A 17,940-nucleotide genomic window follows, 5' to 3' on the forward strand; every position below is an offset into this window, starting at 1 on the left:
GTGGGTGGCCTAGGCTATAAATATGAGACTAAGTTCTCCATATTTTTTGCACTAGTCGGAAACACTTAAAGCTTGTATCTGACTTTTCTTTTTCTCTATACTCTTTGATTAGAGAGTGTTGTGAGGTGTAGTTAAATATTTGCTTTGAGAGTATGGGTGTACTGGGGTGCCGGTGTTAGAAAGAAAGAAGTCTATGTGTTGTAACAATTTTCACATAGTGATATTCTTTGGTTGTCATTTAACAACGGCCGTAATTCTTGTGTTGTGATTGTGTCTATTTTATTTTTCTATGAAAGGTATTTTCTCAAGGGGGAATGGTGTATTATTCCCAACATGTGGTATCAGAACTTCGGTTCGGTGGGATTTATTCTTAGTATGCTCTGTGGTTGCAGCCTAGTCTGACCTTCCACATCAGAAAAGAATTTTGTCTTGTGGCTTGAGGTTGATCTTTGGTTGCTGTTGTTGTTGCTGGAAGGCAGTGTGACACTGTGGGGACCCTTCCTAGTGCACGGTCTACAGTTGAGTTATACTATTTCAGTATACGGTTGCAACAATGTCAGGATATTCAAGTGCTGTGAAGCTTGAAATAGAGAAATTTGATGGAATAATCAATTTTGGCTTGTGGCAAATACAAGTCAAGGATGTGTTGATACAATCAGGTTTGCACAAGGCGTTGAAGGAGAAGATGATATTCTCTAGAAGATGATGTTCTCTAGAAGATAAGAAGTATCCTCATGGTATTGCCGCACTGCCATGGATAAGGATAAGTTGTGGCAATTGGGTCCACAATTGCACACGGACATTGGTTGGCGTTGAGATGCAAGGTGTGTGGCGGAGTTATGTCGATGGCTGAAGAACTTCCAGGAAAAGCCAATTTGGAAGTTACACCATGAATTTTCAGCAAGGTTTCGATCTGTACCAAGGCGAAATGCTTGGAGTGGTCTAATTTTAAGTGAGTATACTTTCATGGTGGAGTATGATAGTTCTCTGAACTAAGATTGTCAGTATAGACAATGGCAGCAAAGAATTGTCGGTGTTGACTATGGAAGCTGAAGATGTGTGACTATTTCAATCAAGGTGGAGATTGTTAGGATTTGGTTGAATTAGTCCCACATTGCTTAGGATAGCAAATGGAGTGGGTGGCCTAGGCTATAAATATGAGGCTAAGTTCTCCATATTTTTTGCACCAGTCGGAAACACTTAAAGCTTGTATCTGACTTTTCTTTTCCTCTATACTCTTTGATTAGAGAGTGTTGTGAGGTGTAGTTAAATATTTGCTTTGAGAGTGTGGGTGTACTGGGGTGCCGGTGTTAGAGAGAAAGAAGTCTATGTGTTGTAACAATTTTCACATAGTGATATTCTTTAGTTGTCATTTGACAACGGCCGTAATTCTTGTGTTGTGATTGTGTCTATTTTATTTCTCTGTGAAAGGAATTTTCTCAAGGGGGAATGGTGTATTATTCCCAACACTATAACACATTAAATGGGTAAATAGTTAAATTAGTTTAAGAAAGATTACTCATTTTTTAAATTAATTTTTGAAAGATTTTTTTAATCAAATTTGTCTTTTAAAGATTTTAAATTAGTCATATTATTCTTTCCGTCATTTTATTTATTTTCATGGTGTCAAAATTTGCTAATATGACACGTTAAGTGACACTCCAACACACACCTAGGAGTCTTAATTGATTATTAACATTATTAGTTTATAAAATTAGATCAAATCAACTCCAAATTAAGAGATTCCAATATTTCAAATTCTTTCCACAATTAGGTTTTGATTTGATCTAATTTAATAAATTTATTATGTTAATAAGCAATTAAGATTTTTATGTGTGTGTTGAGGTGTCACTTAACGTATTATTAATAAATTTTAACACTATCAACAAATAAAATAACAGAAAAACTAACATGACTAATATAAAAATTTGAAAGGACGAATTTAATTAAAAAATTCTTTTGAAAACCAATTTAGAGAACGAATAATCTTTAAGGAACTAATTTGGTCATTTATTCCACATTAAATACACTATATTTTCTTTCGAAATCAAAGATACCACTAATTAAATTTGGTCAAGATTTTGATCCAATTAAAAAAAACAAAATAAATTAAATTAAATCATATATATATATATATATATTTACATTCAAATTCGATCTAAAAACTTTCAGATCAACTCAGATATGTAAAAAAAAAAATTTTAAATTAAAAATAATAAAAAATTATATTTCTAGATACTTTTATAAAAATGCTATTTATTTCTTTGTTTATTTGTTTTATTTTATAAATATTATTTAATATTATTTTTTAAATAATAGAAATAAGATGACCAATAAAAAAATAAAATAACTTAGCAAATAATATATTTTTTAGTTGTTTAAAATAAATAATAATAAAAATCAATGAATTGTATCAATATTTATATGGTACTAATATTGATTGATGCACTAAAGCGGTGAATAATGCCCTATACAATTAAAGTTTAATTATTCTGTTAGTTTTTATAATTTTATTAATTTTTAATTAAATTTTTTAATTTTTTAATTGAATTTATTTATTATTTTTAATTTTATAATTAAATTTTTTATAGTATAAAAAATATTAAAATTAATTAAATTTTTTTATAAATTGAAGATCAGATATCTATAATTAAAATTAAATCTTTGATCACAAGTTATTTAGAAAAAATATTTTATTAATTTTAATATTTTTAACATAAAAATGATCTAATTATAAAATTAAAAATAATTTAAAAATTTAATTAAAAATATATATATAGACCTAATTGTAAAATATTATTTTTTAAATAATAAAAATAAGATGACCAATAAAAAAATAAGCTAAGATAACTTAGCAAATAATATATTTTTTAGTTGTTTAAAATAAATAATAATAAAAATAAAAAATCAATGAATTGTATCAATATTTATATGGTACTAATATTGAATGATGCATTAAAGCGGCGAATAATGCACTATATAATTAAGATTTAATTATTCGTTGGATTTGATTGTTTTATTAAATTTTTAATTAAATTTTTATTTTTTTAATTGAATTTTGACATTATTTTTAATTTTATAATTAAATTTTTTATAATATAAAAATATTAAAATTAATTGAATATTTATTCGTAAATTGAATATCAGATATCTATAATTAAGATTAGATCTTTAATCACAAGTTTTTTTAGAAAAAATATTCTATTAATTTTAATATTTTTTATATAAAAATAACATAATTACAAAATTAAAAGTAGTTTAAAAATTTAATTAAAAAAAAAATATATATATATATATAGACCTAATTATAAATTTGATAAAATTATAGAGACCAACAAAATAATTAAATCTATAATTAACCGGTGTAAATTCGTTTTTGTTTAGCAAAAAAAGATGAAAATAAAGGAAATATTTTAAAAATAAAAATATTATTTATACACTAAAAAATAGTTATTAAATTAATTATTATATATTTATATATCAATATATATTATTTTTTATACAATTTTAATATATAATATTTAAATTTATTTTATAAAAATAACTAATTTAATGATAAATTTTTTGTATATAGATATCATAGTAGCTTCAAAAGATAACTACTACATTGATTGTAATTAAATTCTCAAGGCCTTCTTAAATCTTAATCAAGCTAAAGAAAGTTGACTGTGCTGAACACTGATAAAGTGGTAATCTCCTTCCAATATGGCGGTGCAATCACTATCATGTACCTGAACAAGTTTGACCTGCAATTTGTAAGTTGCTCCTTTTTGAGGGGATAATGCTGAACGAAGTACTCTATTAATAAGTGGAAGCTAGCAAACTCTCTCTCCTTGAAACTTGTATATTCGAATCTAAAAGATTTTTTATATACAACAATGGCATCAAAAACAAGAGAAAGTGCAACAAGGTTGCATCTCTATTCAATTCTCATAATCTATTTATGATTCACGTGTGTATAACTACCATATTATTGAACTGATCTGCTTTATGTTTATGTTTATAGGTATGCAGTGGTGACAGGAGCAAACAAAGGAATAGGATTTGGGATATGTAAGCAATTGGCTTCTGATGGGATCACAGTGATCTTAACAGCAAGAGATGAAAAAAGTGGTCATGAAGCTCTTCAGAATCTCAAAGATTTAGGTTTATCTGGCCATATTCTTTTTCATCAGCTTGATGTCACTGATGCTAACAGCATAGCATCCCTTGTAAATTTCATCAAAATCCACTTCGGAAAACTTGATATCCTGGTACGTTTAAAATTTTTAGGATCTGGTTTATTTTTTTAACTTTTCTTATTTTAAAATTTTGACAAAAATAATAAAATAATAAGTCTTATTTTTTATTCTGTTGTATATTTTTATTTTTTCATAAAATTCTAAAACATAAATTTTTTAAGAATAAAATGAGCTTTGAAAATTTTGATTTTTAATAATTAATTTATGAAAAGAAAAATACTAATTAAAATTTTTATAACAACAAACAGTAAATATGTGGTGTCTTTTTATCAATAGATATTCGAGTATGTTTAAATTTTTTAGGTTCTGGTTTATTTTTTAAATTTGTTTATTTTAAGATTTGAAAAAAAAAAAGAGAATATTAAGAACTTTTTATTCCATTTTATATTTTTATTATTTTTCTCACAAAAATTTAAAAATAAAAAAATTTAAAAGTAAAAAATAAACACCACAACCGAAACTGTTGAAGGTGTGTGAGGGAAGAGGTAAGCAAGTTCAGATTCAGAGCCAATGAAGAGAGTTTTCATTATGACTTCTCTCAAGAAATGTTTTCAGTCACTGCTACAGTAACAAACTACATATGTATATATACTACGCTAACCTGCACTAACCAAACTAGGGAGAACTAACTAAGGCTAACTCTTTATAAATACAACAAACAGCAGTATATATGTAGTATATATGTTATATCAGGTAATACCCTCCCTCAAGCTGGGAGGGTTGGACACAAAAATATCCAACAACCCAAGCTTGCTACACAATGTGTTGAACGGTCCTGGTGCCAGAGGCTTAGTCATGATGTCTGCCACTTGTTCATGTGTAGAAATTGGTAAAAGATGAATTAAGCCTTCTTGCAATTTATCCCTCACAATGTGACAATCAGCCTCAATATGCTTTGTACGCTCGTGAAATACTGGGTTAGTAGCAATATAAATGGCAGATTTACTGTCACAGTACAAATTTACAGGTTTACCAAGAGGTGCTCCTAAGTCTTTCAACACATAACTAAGCCATTGAGCTTCTCTGGTGGCCAGTGCAAGAGCCCGATACTCTGCCTCAGAGGAAGAAGCTGCGACGGTTACTTGCTTCTTGCTCTTCCAAGTGACAAGGGAGGAACCCACATAGAAGCAATAGGCTGAAACTGATCGTCGCGAGTCGGGGCATCCAGCCCAGTCAGAATCAGAAAATCCAGTGAGAGATAGATCGGAATTGGCCGAGAAGAATAGCCCCGCTGCTGGAGAGTTCTTTATGTACCTGAGGATCCTATGTGCCGCTTGCAAGTGATTAGTTGTGGGACAATCCAAGAATTGGCTGAGCTTGCCAATTGCAAAGCTTATATCCGGCCTTGTGTTTGAGAGATACAACAGTTTCCCAATGATTTTCCTATAATCGGAGGAATCAGGCAGACTATCTCCATCATCCTTGCTCAATTTTGCCCCATAGTCTATGGGAGTGAAGGCAGGCTTACAATGCTCAAAGCCAGTGTCCCGCAAGAGATCTAGAACATATTTTCGCTGATATAAAGCTATGCCTTGTGAAGACCTAGCAACCTCTAAACCAAGGAAGAACTTGAGATCACCTATGTCCTTAATCCGAAATCTGTCATGCAAAGTCTGTTTCACCCTTTCAATTTCAAACAAATCGTCTCCTGCCAACACTAAATCATCAACATAAACCAAAATGACTGTAAAGCCAGTACTTTGGGATTTAGTAAACATGCTGTAATCAGATTTACACTGATTATATCCTAACTCTAGCAAAACAGATTTCAGTTTGAAGTTCCATTGTCTACTAACTTGTTTAAGCCCATATAGAGACTTTTCAAGCTTGCAAACCTGACCCGGAGCTATCGCAAGACCTTCGGGGGGTTTCATGTACACTTCCTCATCAAGCTCACCATGCAGAAAGGCAGTATTAACATCAATTTGCTTCAAATGCCATCCCTTGACAGCAGCCAGTGCCAAAACAACCCGCAGTGTTCCTAGCTTGATAACGGGACTAAACGTGTCCTTATAGTCAATTCCGGGGACTTGAGTGAACCCCTTTGCCACGAGACGAGCCTTATGTCGCTCAACACTACCATCAGGGTGATATTTGACCTTAAAGATCCACTTACAGCCAATCGCCTTCTTACCACTCGGAAGGGAAGTCAATGTCCAGGTTTTGTTCTCATTCAGAGCATCCAATTCAGCTCGGATGGCCTCTCGCCAACAAGGTTCAAGTATGGCATCTTCATAGCATTTAGGCTCAATGTTCAAGATAGCTAATGAGTATGCACTATGCATGGGTGAAAGAGATTTGTATGATAAAAACTTTGAGATGTGATATCGTTGATTGGAAGAAGTTTCTCTGTTGTGATTATTAGTAATATTCATGCATTTGTAATCCTTTAAGTATGCTGGTGGTTTACTAATGCGTGATGATCTTCTCGGTGTGGGGTGAGAAGATGGTGGTACATTATGATGTTGAATGTTTGAGTGAGTGGATTGTGCATGTACTGCTGGACTCGAGGATTCAATATCTGTGGGCTGTGTGGCAGTGTGTATGTGTGGTGTAGGTTGACTAGTGTGGAGTGGATTGGAAGTAGGGGTGTGCAGATCGGTTATGTGGTGGTCAAACAAATCATAATCATGCATGACGTGGGGTGTATTACGTTGCTGAAAAACTGGTTCTTGGGGAGAATTAATAGGCAACTGAGATGAAGCATTATATGGAAAATGATTTTCATAGAATTTGACATCTCGAGATACAAAAATTTCTTTTGAAATCAGATCAAGAAGCACATAACCTTTGGTACCCTCCCTAAAACCGAGGTGAACACATTTTCTTGAACGAGGGTCCAATTTTGTTCTGCTATTCTTGATCGTGCTTGCATATGCTAAACAACCAAATACTCTAAGGTGAGAGATATGGGGGAGTGATTTATGCAGTACTTCAAATGGAGATTTTTCATGTAAACGAGGTGTGGGAATTCGGTTTATCAAATAGACTGCGTGGATCACTCCAAAACTCCAATAACACTTAGGTATTTGGGCGTGGAACATAATGGCCCTTGCCACAGCCAAAATGTGTTGATGCTTTCGTTCAACAACACCATTTTGCTGTGGCGTCTCAATGCATGACCTTTGGTGAAAAATTCCAAATGAAGCATAAAAGGTTGGCATTAAAAATTCAGGACCATTGTCAGTCCGAATAATTTTTACAGATTTTTCAAATTGGTTTTTGACAAGTTTAACAAAATTTTGCACCAAAGATGCTGCTTCAGCCTTAGACTTCATCAAATTTATCCAAGTAAATCTGGACTTGTCGTCCACTATAGTGAGAAAATATCTATGGCTACCAATAGACGAAACAGCAAGTGGTCCCCAAATATCAATGTGAATCAAATCAAAATTATTATCAAAAACAGTATCACTTTGAGAAAAAGGCAATCTTCTTTGTTTTTCTAATTGACAAGAGTCACAAGGATGTTCATTTATTGTACAATCAATGAAATTGAAAGTTTGCTTCATAACAGCTAGTCTATTATGAGGAATATGACCTAATCTATCATGCCATAAATGCTGCATATGTGCTCTTTGTGTGGGTGCTGTGATATGGTGTGTAGTATGGTGTTCGCCAAGAGGGGCAGTGCTGTGCTTATTTAGTATGTATAGACCATCAACAGAGTTAGCAATACCAATCATCTTCTCTGTGTGTTTGTCCTGTATCTCACAGTTTATATCAGAAAAAGTCATTTTACAATGCAATGATGCAGTTAGCTTCGACACTGATATGAGTTTAAAATTGAAGGAAGGAATGTACAATGCATTGGTAAGATAAAGATTTTCTGAAAACTTAATGGTTCCCACGATGCAGCTCACAGTGGAAGTACCATTAGGGAGTTTGACAATGATCGGATCAATTTTAAATGTTTCAGAAAAATCCCTGAGGCAATATGACACATGGTCAGTGGCACCAGTGTCTATTACCCAAGGTTTATACTTTTGTATGCAAACATTAAGAGCCTTTATGTGAGATTTAAAATGCAGAATATGTGTCACCTTACCATGAGGAGGTGGCTGAGGTTGAGTTAAAATGTGGTTCACGCTATGAATATGTTGCACGTCTTGCTTATTGAGTAAGGCCAGCAAAGCTTCCTTTTGTTCTGGAGTGAAATCGCTCCCTGTAGTCTTCTTCTCCTCCAACTGGGGTTGATTGAAACCGAGATTATCATTGCTCTCATCGGTTTCTTCACCTGTGTTGAAGCAATTCATCATTGCTGGGGCAGAGTTAGTGCTTCTTTGCCTTAGATGAGGAGGAAGTCCGTGTTTCTTGTAACACGTATCTACTGTGTGTCCAGTTTTGTCACAAAACGAACACTGCATCCTTGTTCTGCCTCCTCTGCCCCTCCCCCCAGCTTGAAACCTGCCTCCCCTACCTCTTCCTCTCCCTCTGCCTTGAGAAGGCATAGCAGTGTTCAAGGAATTGGTAGGTGCTGCCAAAATTTGAATGTCTGAGGTAGTTTCAAGGCTGAGGAACTGTCTCTCTTGTTGAGTAAGCTTGGAGAGCACCACATTCAGACTCGGCAACTTGTCCAAGAGCATGATCTGAGACCGCACGGTAGAATATTGCTCATTCAATCCTCTCAAAAACTTCACAATTCTGTCTTCCTCCCTTTGACTTCTAATTACTCCTAGATCACATTGACACGTGATACCACATTCACATGATGGTATTTGCCGAAAATTGTCAATTTCTTCCCAAATTGTTTTGAGTTTCGTGTAGTAGGATGTCACATCCAATTCGCCTTGTCTTAATGTGTATAGTTCTTCATATAATTCACCAACACGGTACCTATCCCCTTGATAATAGCGTTGCTTCAGATCAAGCCACAAATCACTAGCAAGATTGTTCCATGTTACACTTTGACGAATATCTGGACTAAGTGAAAGATTTATCCAGCCAATTACATAAGTGTTACACCTTTCCCATATTTCAAACAATGGATCTGTGCTCTATGGTTTTGTGATGCTTCCATCAACGAATTTTATTTTGTTCTTTGATTTGAGTGCTCTCCACATTTCTCTACTCCATGTACTATAGTTCTGACCAGTAAGAACAACAGTAGTTATGGGGATACCTGGGTTTTCTGATGGGTGAAGAAAATAGGCATTTGTTGGATCTTGAACTGGATTACTGGTTTTCGCGATGTGCGCTTGAATCGCTGATATCTGACTCAGAAATGATGCTATCTGATTCATATCCATGGTTCTTGGACCACCTGTCGAGCCTTCCAAACTTGAATCTGCCATTTCCGGCACAACTTCAATGAATTTCAATGATGAGAATTCAGACCTTCTTCCCTTGATCTCGTTGATCGGAGTTGTTACCTCACTCTTTGATGAACATACGAGGAGACTAACACACTCTCATCAAACACTGTCGTGAGAGTCCAAGAGAAGAGAAGAAAAGAAATTTAGAGGAGGAAGGGATAAATCTGAGAAATCAAATCGAGAGGGGAGAAATTAGGTCAGAGAAATTAGGAATTGGAAAAAAAAAATTATTGATGTGAGAATACGAAACGATTGTGGTGAATCGAGAAATTAGGTCAAAGACGATGTCGAAGTGAGAAGTGAAAGAACTATTGAATGGAGAAATTGAAACAGGAGATTAAAAAGGGAATGGATTCATTATCAATTTTCTAGTCACAGATCAGAAATCAAGTTGTTCCCTCTTCAACCATGGCTTCCACGCTCACCGCACCATGTTGAAGGTGTGTGAGGGAAGAGGTAAGCAAGTTCAGATTCAGAGCCAATGAAGAGAGTTTTCATTATGACTTCTCTCAAGAAATGTTTTCAGTCACTGCTACAGTAACAAACTACATATGTATATATACTACGCTAACCTGCACTAACCAAACTAGGGAGAACTAACTAAGGCTAACTCTTTATAAATACAACAAACAGCAATATATATGTAGTATATATGTTATATCAGGTAATAGAAACAAACCTCAACTTCTTGCTATATACGAACGATTTTAGAATAGCTGTTTATATATATATATATATATATATATATATATATATATATATATATATATATATATATATATATATATATATATATATATATATATTACAAGGTAGATATTTTTTATTGAGTTAATAGTTAAATTTGTTTTGATTTATTTTTTAAATTAGTTCTCAAAAGATTCTTAGATTCTTTTAGTCATATTAGTTCTTGAAAGATAAAACACAAGTTAAATCCATTAGTTAGATAATGACGTATTATATTAATTGCCATATGCTGATGTGGTAGTTTAATGTTACTTCATCATCTAACCAACGAAATGACTAATTTAACTTACGTTTTAGCTTTTAAAAACTAATATGATTAAAAAAAAATTTTAAAAACTAATTTAAAAAATAGGTGATTTTTCATAAACAAATTTGACTATTAATTTTTTTTATTAGACGGAACAATGGTCCAAGCGAAAGCTTAATTTGATAATTTTTTTTTGAAATGGTCATAAGCATTTCATTTTACATTTAGTACTACAAAAAGATTATTTGCTTATATTTTTATAATTTTGAAAAATTAAAGTGCTTTTACTAATTTTGGTGGTTTTTAAAGTTAATTTTTTCATAAAATTTTAAAAAATTAATACTACATATATTAATAAATATTCAAAATTTATTCGCAATTAAATTATTCTGTCAAAATTAATTCACAATCAAAAATTTTTATCTATCTATGTCTATTACAGTTATTTTAAAATTTTAAAACTATTTTATGAAATAACATTGCCGTTGCTTGTACTTATTTAAATTTATTTTTAGTTTAAGTTATCAAATATAAATACTACGGTATTCTAAAAAATTATTTTTTAAAAACTAATTTTGATAAGCTTCTTGCGAAGTAGCCAATAAATTATAGCTTAAATGACATAGTCTCCTCGTACTTAATTTAAGAGGTCGCAAATTCAAGTCTTTCTATCTTTAAAAAAAAAAAACAAAAACTTCTTGGGAAGTAAAAATTTTACTGAATTAAAGTAAAAATTTTTCAAAACAAGTTGGTCGCTCAATTGGGGCCAGCTCAATTTTACATAACTTTTTTCCTTTTTTTGTTGTTTTTCAGGTGAATAATGCAGGAATCTTCGGTGCCGATGTTGACTACAGTGCTTTCGAAGTCTTACTTAGTGGTGTGGTATGTGTTATTTCATTATTATTATTATTATTATTATTATTATTATTATTATTATTATTATTATTATTATAAGCATGGTTTGAGGTAATTTTACTTGGTTGAAAAGTCAAGAACATGAGTACAGTACTTGATATTGTTGGTTAGTTTTAGCTATATATATTGTACTTTTTATGTATATGTATATAATTTAATTCAATCCTCGCTATTGTGAGAAAAGAATATTGGAGTGTTTCTTTTGTTATATATATATATACTCATTTAAAAATTCGTGCCCTTATTTATAGAATTATATTATTAAAAAGTTTAACTTTGTTTCGTCTTTGACTGCAGGAGACTCATGATACTATTGATTGGAGAAAATATGAAACTCAAAATTATGAATTAGTAGAAGCAGCCATTAGAACAAACTACTATGGAGTCAAAGGAATGTGTGAAGCACTTATTCCCCTTCTAGAGTTGTCAGACTCGCCAAGAATCGTTGGTGTTTCCTCTTCCTTAGGGAAGTTGGAGGTATGTCAATCTGAGTTATCTGAGTTATAAATTATAATTGTTAGCTGTTAAGGATTTATACTAAGGGTTTGTCTCTAGTGGCAATAAAGATTGAGTGGCTAAGATGGCTAAGATCAAGAAATAAATAAGAATTTGACATGTGACAGAGTTTGGAGTTGAATGAATCATGATTTGACCCTAATAAACATGATTGCTAAACAAAAAAAAAATAGCTACTTTTCAAAAAGATCTTAATAACACTTAAATTTAAAATTAATAGATAAACATAAACCTGTGATTAAATAAATTAAAATATGTAATTAATTATTATTTATTATTCTAATTAAATCTTTAATGTATAATTATATATTTATATATATTTTTATGAATTTAATTTTGATACACTGTTAATATAAAATAATTTATACGAACATTTAATAATTATATATTATCATATCAATAAAAATAATTATTTTTTTATTAACTGTAAAAATAATTGTCTAAAAAAAATATAATTAAACAACTATATAAAATATTTTTTATTATCAATATAACAAAATTAAATTAAATTTTTATTAATAAATCTTTCTTTTAATATATATTTCACAAGTATGATATATTTAAAAAAAAAAAGATATTTCATTATCATGTCTTTCTTTTATTTTTATATTAATTATTAACTAATGATTAGTCAATTTCCTTGATAATATTCATAACTTTATTTTTTATTTTTATTTAATTTCCTAAGTTACATTATTATTAGTTTAAACATTTTTGCTATTTTCGTAAAAATTTAAATTCAACGCATATTTAGAAATTTTTTCATAATTTTAAATCAAAATTTTAATTCAATTTGTTAAGTTAAATTGTTATATAAATCACCATAAATTTATTATCCGTATGTGTAAAATTTAAATTCAAAATTTTATTAGAAATTTTATCATAGTTTTTAAATCAAAATTTAAATTTACTTTGTTAAGTTAAAGTATTAGTTAAATCACCATAAATTTATGATCACTGTTTTTTAATTTTTTAAATTATAAAGTTACAAGGTGTTAATATTTTTCTCTCTCTTTTACTATTTTAAATTGTGTACTTTATACGTTTAGTCTATAATACAAAATCTATCTACTAATGCTACATACCACATGTCATCTATTTATTGAATGGTCAATTCTTAGCCATGTTTAGCCACCATTCTTTTGGCCACCAGAAACTCATCCTTATACTAATTGAAAAGAACTTTCCGATAAAGCAGAAGAATATTATTTCATAATAAATTAGTCTGATTTGGCCCATGAAAAAGTAATATTTTGGTTAACATTTGAATTAAATTTGACTAATTTAAAACAACATTATATATAGCATACATATTACTATTCTTATTCTGATAAAATATTATTTCTTTTTTTTTATATATAAATTTACATAAATATACAATATAAAAATTATGTATAAAATAATATTATTAAAAATAAAATAACAATACCATTCACTTTAGATGTATATTCTTTTGATTATGCTACATATACACCAAACTTGTTTGGACGCTATTTTTAGGAAAAAAAATAATAATTTTTTTAAAAAAAATTATAAAATAAAATTGATTTTATGTTTAGATGTCTTATGTAAAAGGATCTTTTTATATATCAATTATATTTGAGTAAAATAAGATACAGGTATTTTTTTATTCATTTATTATGTTAAAAATATATTTTTTAAGAAAAAAAGATATTTTTAAAAAAATGTAAATTATAGCTTCTCAAAAAAGATATTTTTATTTTATTTTTTTAGTGTTTTTATTTTTACTATTAGAAATTTACTAAACACAATAAAAAATAAAAATAGATCTTTTTTTATTGGACCTTGGTTTAAATAAATTATTTTGTGTTTGATTTTTTAGTTCTAAAAATGCTTATTTTAAAAGAAATACGATAAAAAAACTTTTTATTATCAGAGAAGTTATTTTTTTTAGCTTTTTCATAAACACTTAAATAACTTCTTACAAAGCTACAATTTAATTTTAAAAATTACACCAAATATTAATATTATTACTTTTTATAAGTTAAAAATTTTAAAAAATAGCTTTTAAAACTTTCGAAATGGAGCTTAACTTCTAAAATACCAGTTTTTGTCAACCTCAATTTGCAATGATACTAAACTATTGTTAGATTAATAGATTATATATATCAACAACAGGCATTAAATTATGCATATGTATTTGCATATATTAATTTACACATTTTCTGCTTAAAAAATCAAATTAATAAAATAATTAAGTTTAATAAATAAATAATTAAATTTATTTATAATAATATAAAATTTTTTTATAAAATACCTAATAAATATTTTTATACTTACAGATAATACTTAAATTTTTATTTTTTCACTCAATCATGCTAATTTATTTGCTATCATTACTTATTTATGCTTTGGTAATATTAGAAAGACAAAAAAAATAGTTAAAATTTATCTTATTTAATATTTATTAATTATTATAATAATTAATAAATACTAAATAAAACAAGTTATAATTATTTTTGATTAATTTATTTTGATACATTTTTTTTCAATTATAAAATAAAATAAATAATTATTTTCTCCAAAACGATTTTTCAACTTTATTTTTAAAAATACGATTTTTTTTTTGGGATTAACAGCAAGTTCGCCCCCCGATGAACTCTATAATTTATATAGAGCTCGCCGCCCCCTCTCCCGGCGAGCTCTATGATAAAATCGGAGATAAAAGCAGGTTTATTGGAGATCAAGCAGCCACAACTTCTCTAATTACTTTCTTCCTCACTGTTAACGTTATCGCTACGATGTCAAGAAATCTATTGTTATCCATTCATTACGATGGTGAAATAATGTATGATGAAGAAGGTATCATGTCATATACGGGAGGTACGAACGCAGGTCTATATGATAATATATCGGCGGACGATGGTCGGTCCGAGCATCCCACATCTCATGCCAGCCACCAAGCAGATGCGGGAACCACTCGCCGCGACCGAATCTCCCATCCAGCCTGTGCATGTCGTCAATGTTCAGTGGCCTAGTGGGAATGTGCTGCAGGCCACCGAACTGACGTACTACCCGGTCCACCTGATGCCACTCGACGATAGCGAAGCGCAGCAGTGGACAGACAACTGCCGCCGAGGCATTCGCCTCTGCTATCGCCAGTGGAACAAGCCCAACCAACTGCGGGTCAGCATATGGAGTCCACTCAACCTATTCACAGAACACAGATGCACGACGAAATTGAGATAATCATATGCAATAGGTACAATAGTTAACTAAACATTAATTTCTTAAAATTAAACATTAATAATGTACATTCAGCATCCCAATCCCGTTCAGCGTACGCTTGTCCTGCCTTAGCCTGCTCTCGCCTGTGGCATTGTCCGGCCGGTACTGAACCCACCTACACAACCAACAACCATAATATTTTAGCCTTTATTATTAATGAACAACTTAGTAACGAGTTGAATAACTTTGGTAAGTGTTTATAATACTTCTCGACCAGGGGAAAGCGACCAGTATCAAACCCATCAGGCCATACTAACGGAATACGGTGGTAGGCCCAAGAAAGCATCAAGCTGACGCATCCTCCCATAATCGGATCTCTGTTAGCAGAACCATTATGACTTTCAAGACCGTTATCCATTAAGTTAACATTACGAACTTTAACATTAGACCCCTCCTGACTACCCTCAGGTGGCATATTTAGATCCACCATCGTCCTTTTGATAGTTCGTCTAACAATGCCACTCGTCGGACTATCATCGACAGTATCTGCAGATGATCCTCGGCCACCAAAGTCAACAAAAAACACGTATAATTCCAAAAGATGAATATTGGTCCATCGATTGTGCCACGACCTTATAAGCTGTACGTCCTCGTCGTCGCGCAACCGGTACCTAATTCAAAATAATAGAAATATCGCTCACAACAATGGTCTGATAAATATACTAGTAACAGAGACAAAGACAACACAACTATAATATACCTTTTATAAAACAAATTGGCATCTAACTCGATCGGATATTTGTAGTAATTTTTTTTCACCCTTTTAGATTCCTGCTGTCCGAGGGCATGCACTATCAAATTCTTCAAAGCTGTTAAACTGTTGACTTCCGGTGTCATATACGTAATTATCGGCTATCCCGATCTAAAGACAATTGAACATTCTTCATCATACACTATTTCACCATCGTAATGAATGGATAACAATGGATTTTCTGACATCGTAACGATAACGTTAACAATGAGGAAGAAAGTAATTAGAGAAGTTGTGGCTGCTTGATCTCCAATAGGCTTGCTTTTATCTCCGATTTCATCATAGAGTTCACTGGGGGCGACGAACTTGCTGTTAATCCAAAAAAAAAAAATCGTATTTTTGAAAATAAAACTGAAAAATCGTTTTGGAGAAAATAATTATTTATTTTATTTTATAAATGGAAAAAAATCCCATTTCTGTGTATGCCTTATACTAAGACAGAACCTACCAAATGGATGGGCTAAAGAAATTCTAAGTGATGCTGAAAGCTTAACAGAAGAAAAAGTAGATGAAGTTATGAATGAATATCTAAAGGATTTTGAAGAGGGTTTATTAGAAAGCAAAGAATGTTGGCCTCTAGCACATTCTGCATACATAGTCTCAAAAGCTGGTGTGAATGCATACACAAGGATTCTTGCAAAGAAGCATCCATGTTTTTGCATCAATGCTGTTTGTCCTGGCTATGTCAAAACTGATATCAACTACAATACTGGTCTTCTTAGTGTTGATGAAGGTGCTCAAAGTGCTGTTAGGTTGGCTCTCCTACCCAACGGAGGTCCTTCTGGTCTTTTCTTCTTTAGAAGTGAAGTTGATCCATTTTGATCAAGTTAATATTTGTATAAACTTAATTAGTTGGATTAGAAATTTACATTCCATAATAGTAATTTATGGAGCAATGTAATAAATGTAGGGCTACTTTAGGCTAATCCTATATTTTAGACAATATTAAAACTTTTTTTTCAAATTATTATTATTTTCATTATTTTATTATTCTTTTATTTTGTTCAATTTCAAGTTTCAAATTATTATAACCCTCACTATGATTACTATAATTAGTTAATTACTATTTTTGCATTTACCTATAAGAAAATTATAATGGAAAAAAAATAATATTTTTAAAATAAAAAATTTTAATTTTAACAAAAGGACTAAATTATAAAAAATAAGACATTTAAAATAAAAATAAAATATTTCAAATATTAAAAATAAAATTAAGACTTAACTTCAAGATTAGAGATTATAACAATATTTTAGTTATAGTTGGACATTATTTTTATGTTGACTATGTACCAAAAATAAAATTGTTAATGGTTTAATTATTATTCTATTCATTTCTATAATTTTGTGAAATTTTTAATTAGGTCCTTATACTTTTTTTTTCAAACACTTTGTTAAAATTTTATTTTGTCCTAAATCTTATTTAAATTTAATTTTAATACAATAATAATATAAAATATTTTATATAATTATATAATTATATTTATTTTTTTAAATGACTATTTACATAATTATCTTTACATATATAAAATTATTTTAGATAAATTTAATCTTACTTTATATTAACTAGTATATGTTTCCGTGTCATACACAGGATAAAACATAAAATTATATAAATTTTTTATTAAAATTTAAATAAAAAATATCTATAGTAATTATTATTATTATAAATATTTTGCAACTTAAAAATATTAAAAATAATTAATATTTGTTTTAATTATTTTGGATTGGATAAATAGTCATCTCATTTGTCCATTTAATCAAGTATTTAGAGTTTGAATCTCACCTTATGTGTATAACAATCAATTAGTTAGCGATATACCCTTAATAAATAGAGCATCAATATGTGGTGAATTAGTCATCGACTTGCTGAGTTAGGAAATCCGTAGGAAAAAATTGTATTTATCTTTAAAATAGATTAATTTTTCATTAATAGCAACACTTATGGACTTTTGTTTTGTT

At 30.2% G+C, this 17,940-nt stretch overlaps 2 protein-coding genes across 2 annotated transcripts; one reads left to right on the top strand and one right to left on the bottom strand.

Moving 5' to 3' along the window:
* Nucleotides 1-3,706: 3,706 nt before the first annotated feature.
* Nucleotides 3,707-16,971, top strand: LOC112744046 ((+)-neomenthol dehydrogenase). Its single transcript, XM_025793513.3, has 5 exons — nt 3,707-3,910; nt 4,007-4,253; nt 11,364-11,432; nt 11,763-11,942; nt 16,423-16,971. The coding sequence occupies exons 1-5, from the start codon at nt 3,879-3,881 to the stop codon at nt 16,801-16,803; spliced, it is 909 nt and encodes a 302-aa protein (XP_025649298.1). The 5' UTR covers nt 3,707-3,878; the 3' UTR covers nt 16,804-16,971.
* LOC114925151 (uncharacterized) lies at nt 15,211-16,207 on the bottom strand. The gene is made up of 3 exons (XM_072214881.1): nt 15,931-16,207; nt 15,437-15,841; nt 15,211-15,345 (listed from the first exon to the last, which is right to left on the bottom strand). Exons 1-3 carry the CDS (start codon nt 16,065-16,067, stop codon nt 15,246-15,248), a joined length of 642 nt encoding a protein of 213 aa, XP_072070982.1. The 5' UTR covers nt 16,068-16,207; the 3' UTR covers nt 15,211-15,245.
* Nucleotides 16,972-17,940: the final 969 nt, after the last annotated feature.

Source organism: Arachis hypogaea, chromosome 14, assembly GCF_003086295.3.
Source record: "Arachis hypogaea cultivar Tifrunner chromosome 14, arahy.Tifrunner.gnm2.J5K5, whole genome shotgun sequence".
NCBI classification, from domain to species: Eukaryota; Viridiplantae; Streptophyta; class Magnoliopsida; order Fabales; family Fabaceae; genus Arachis; species Arachis hypogaea.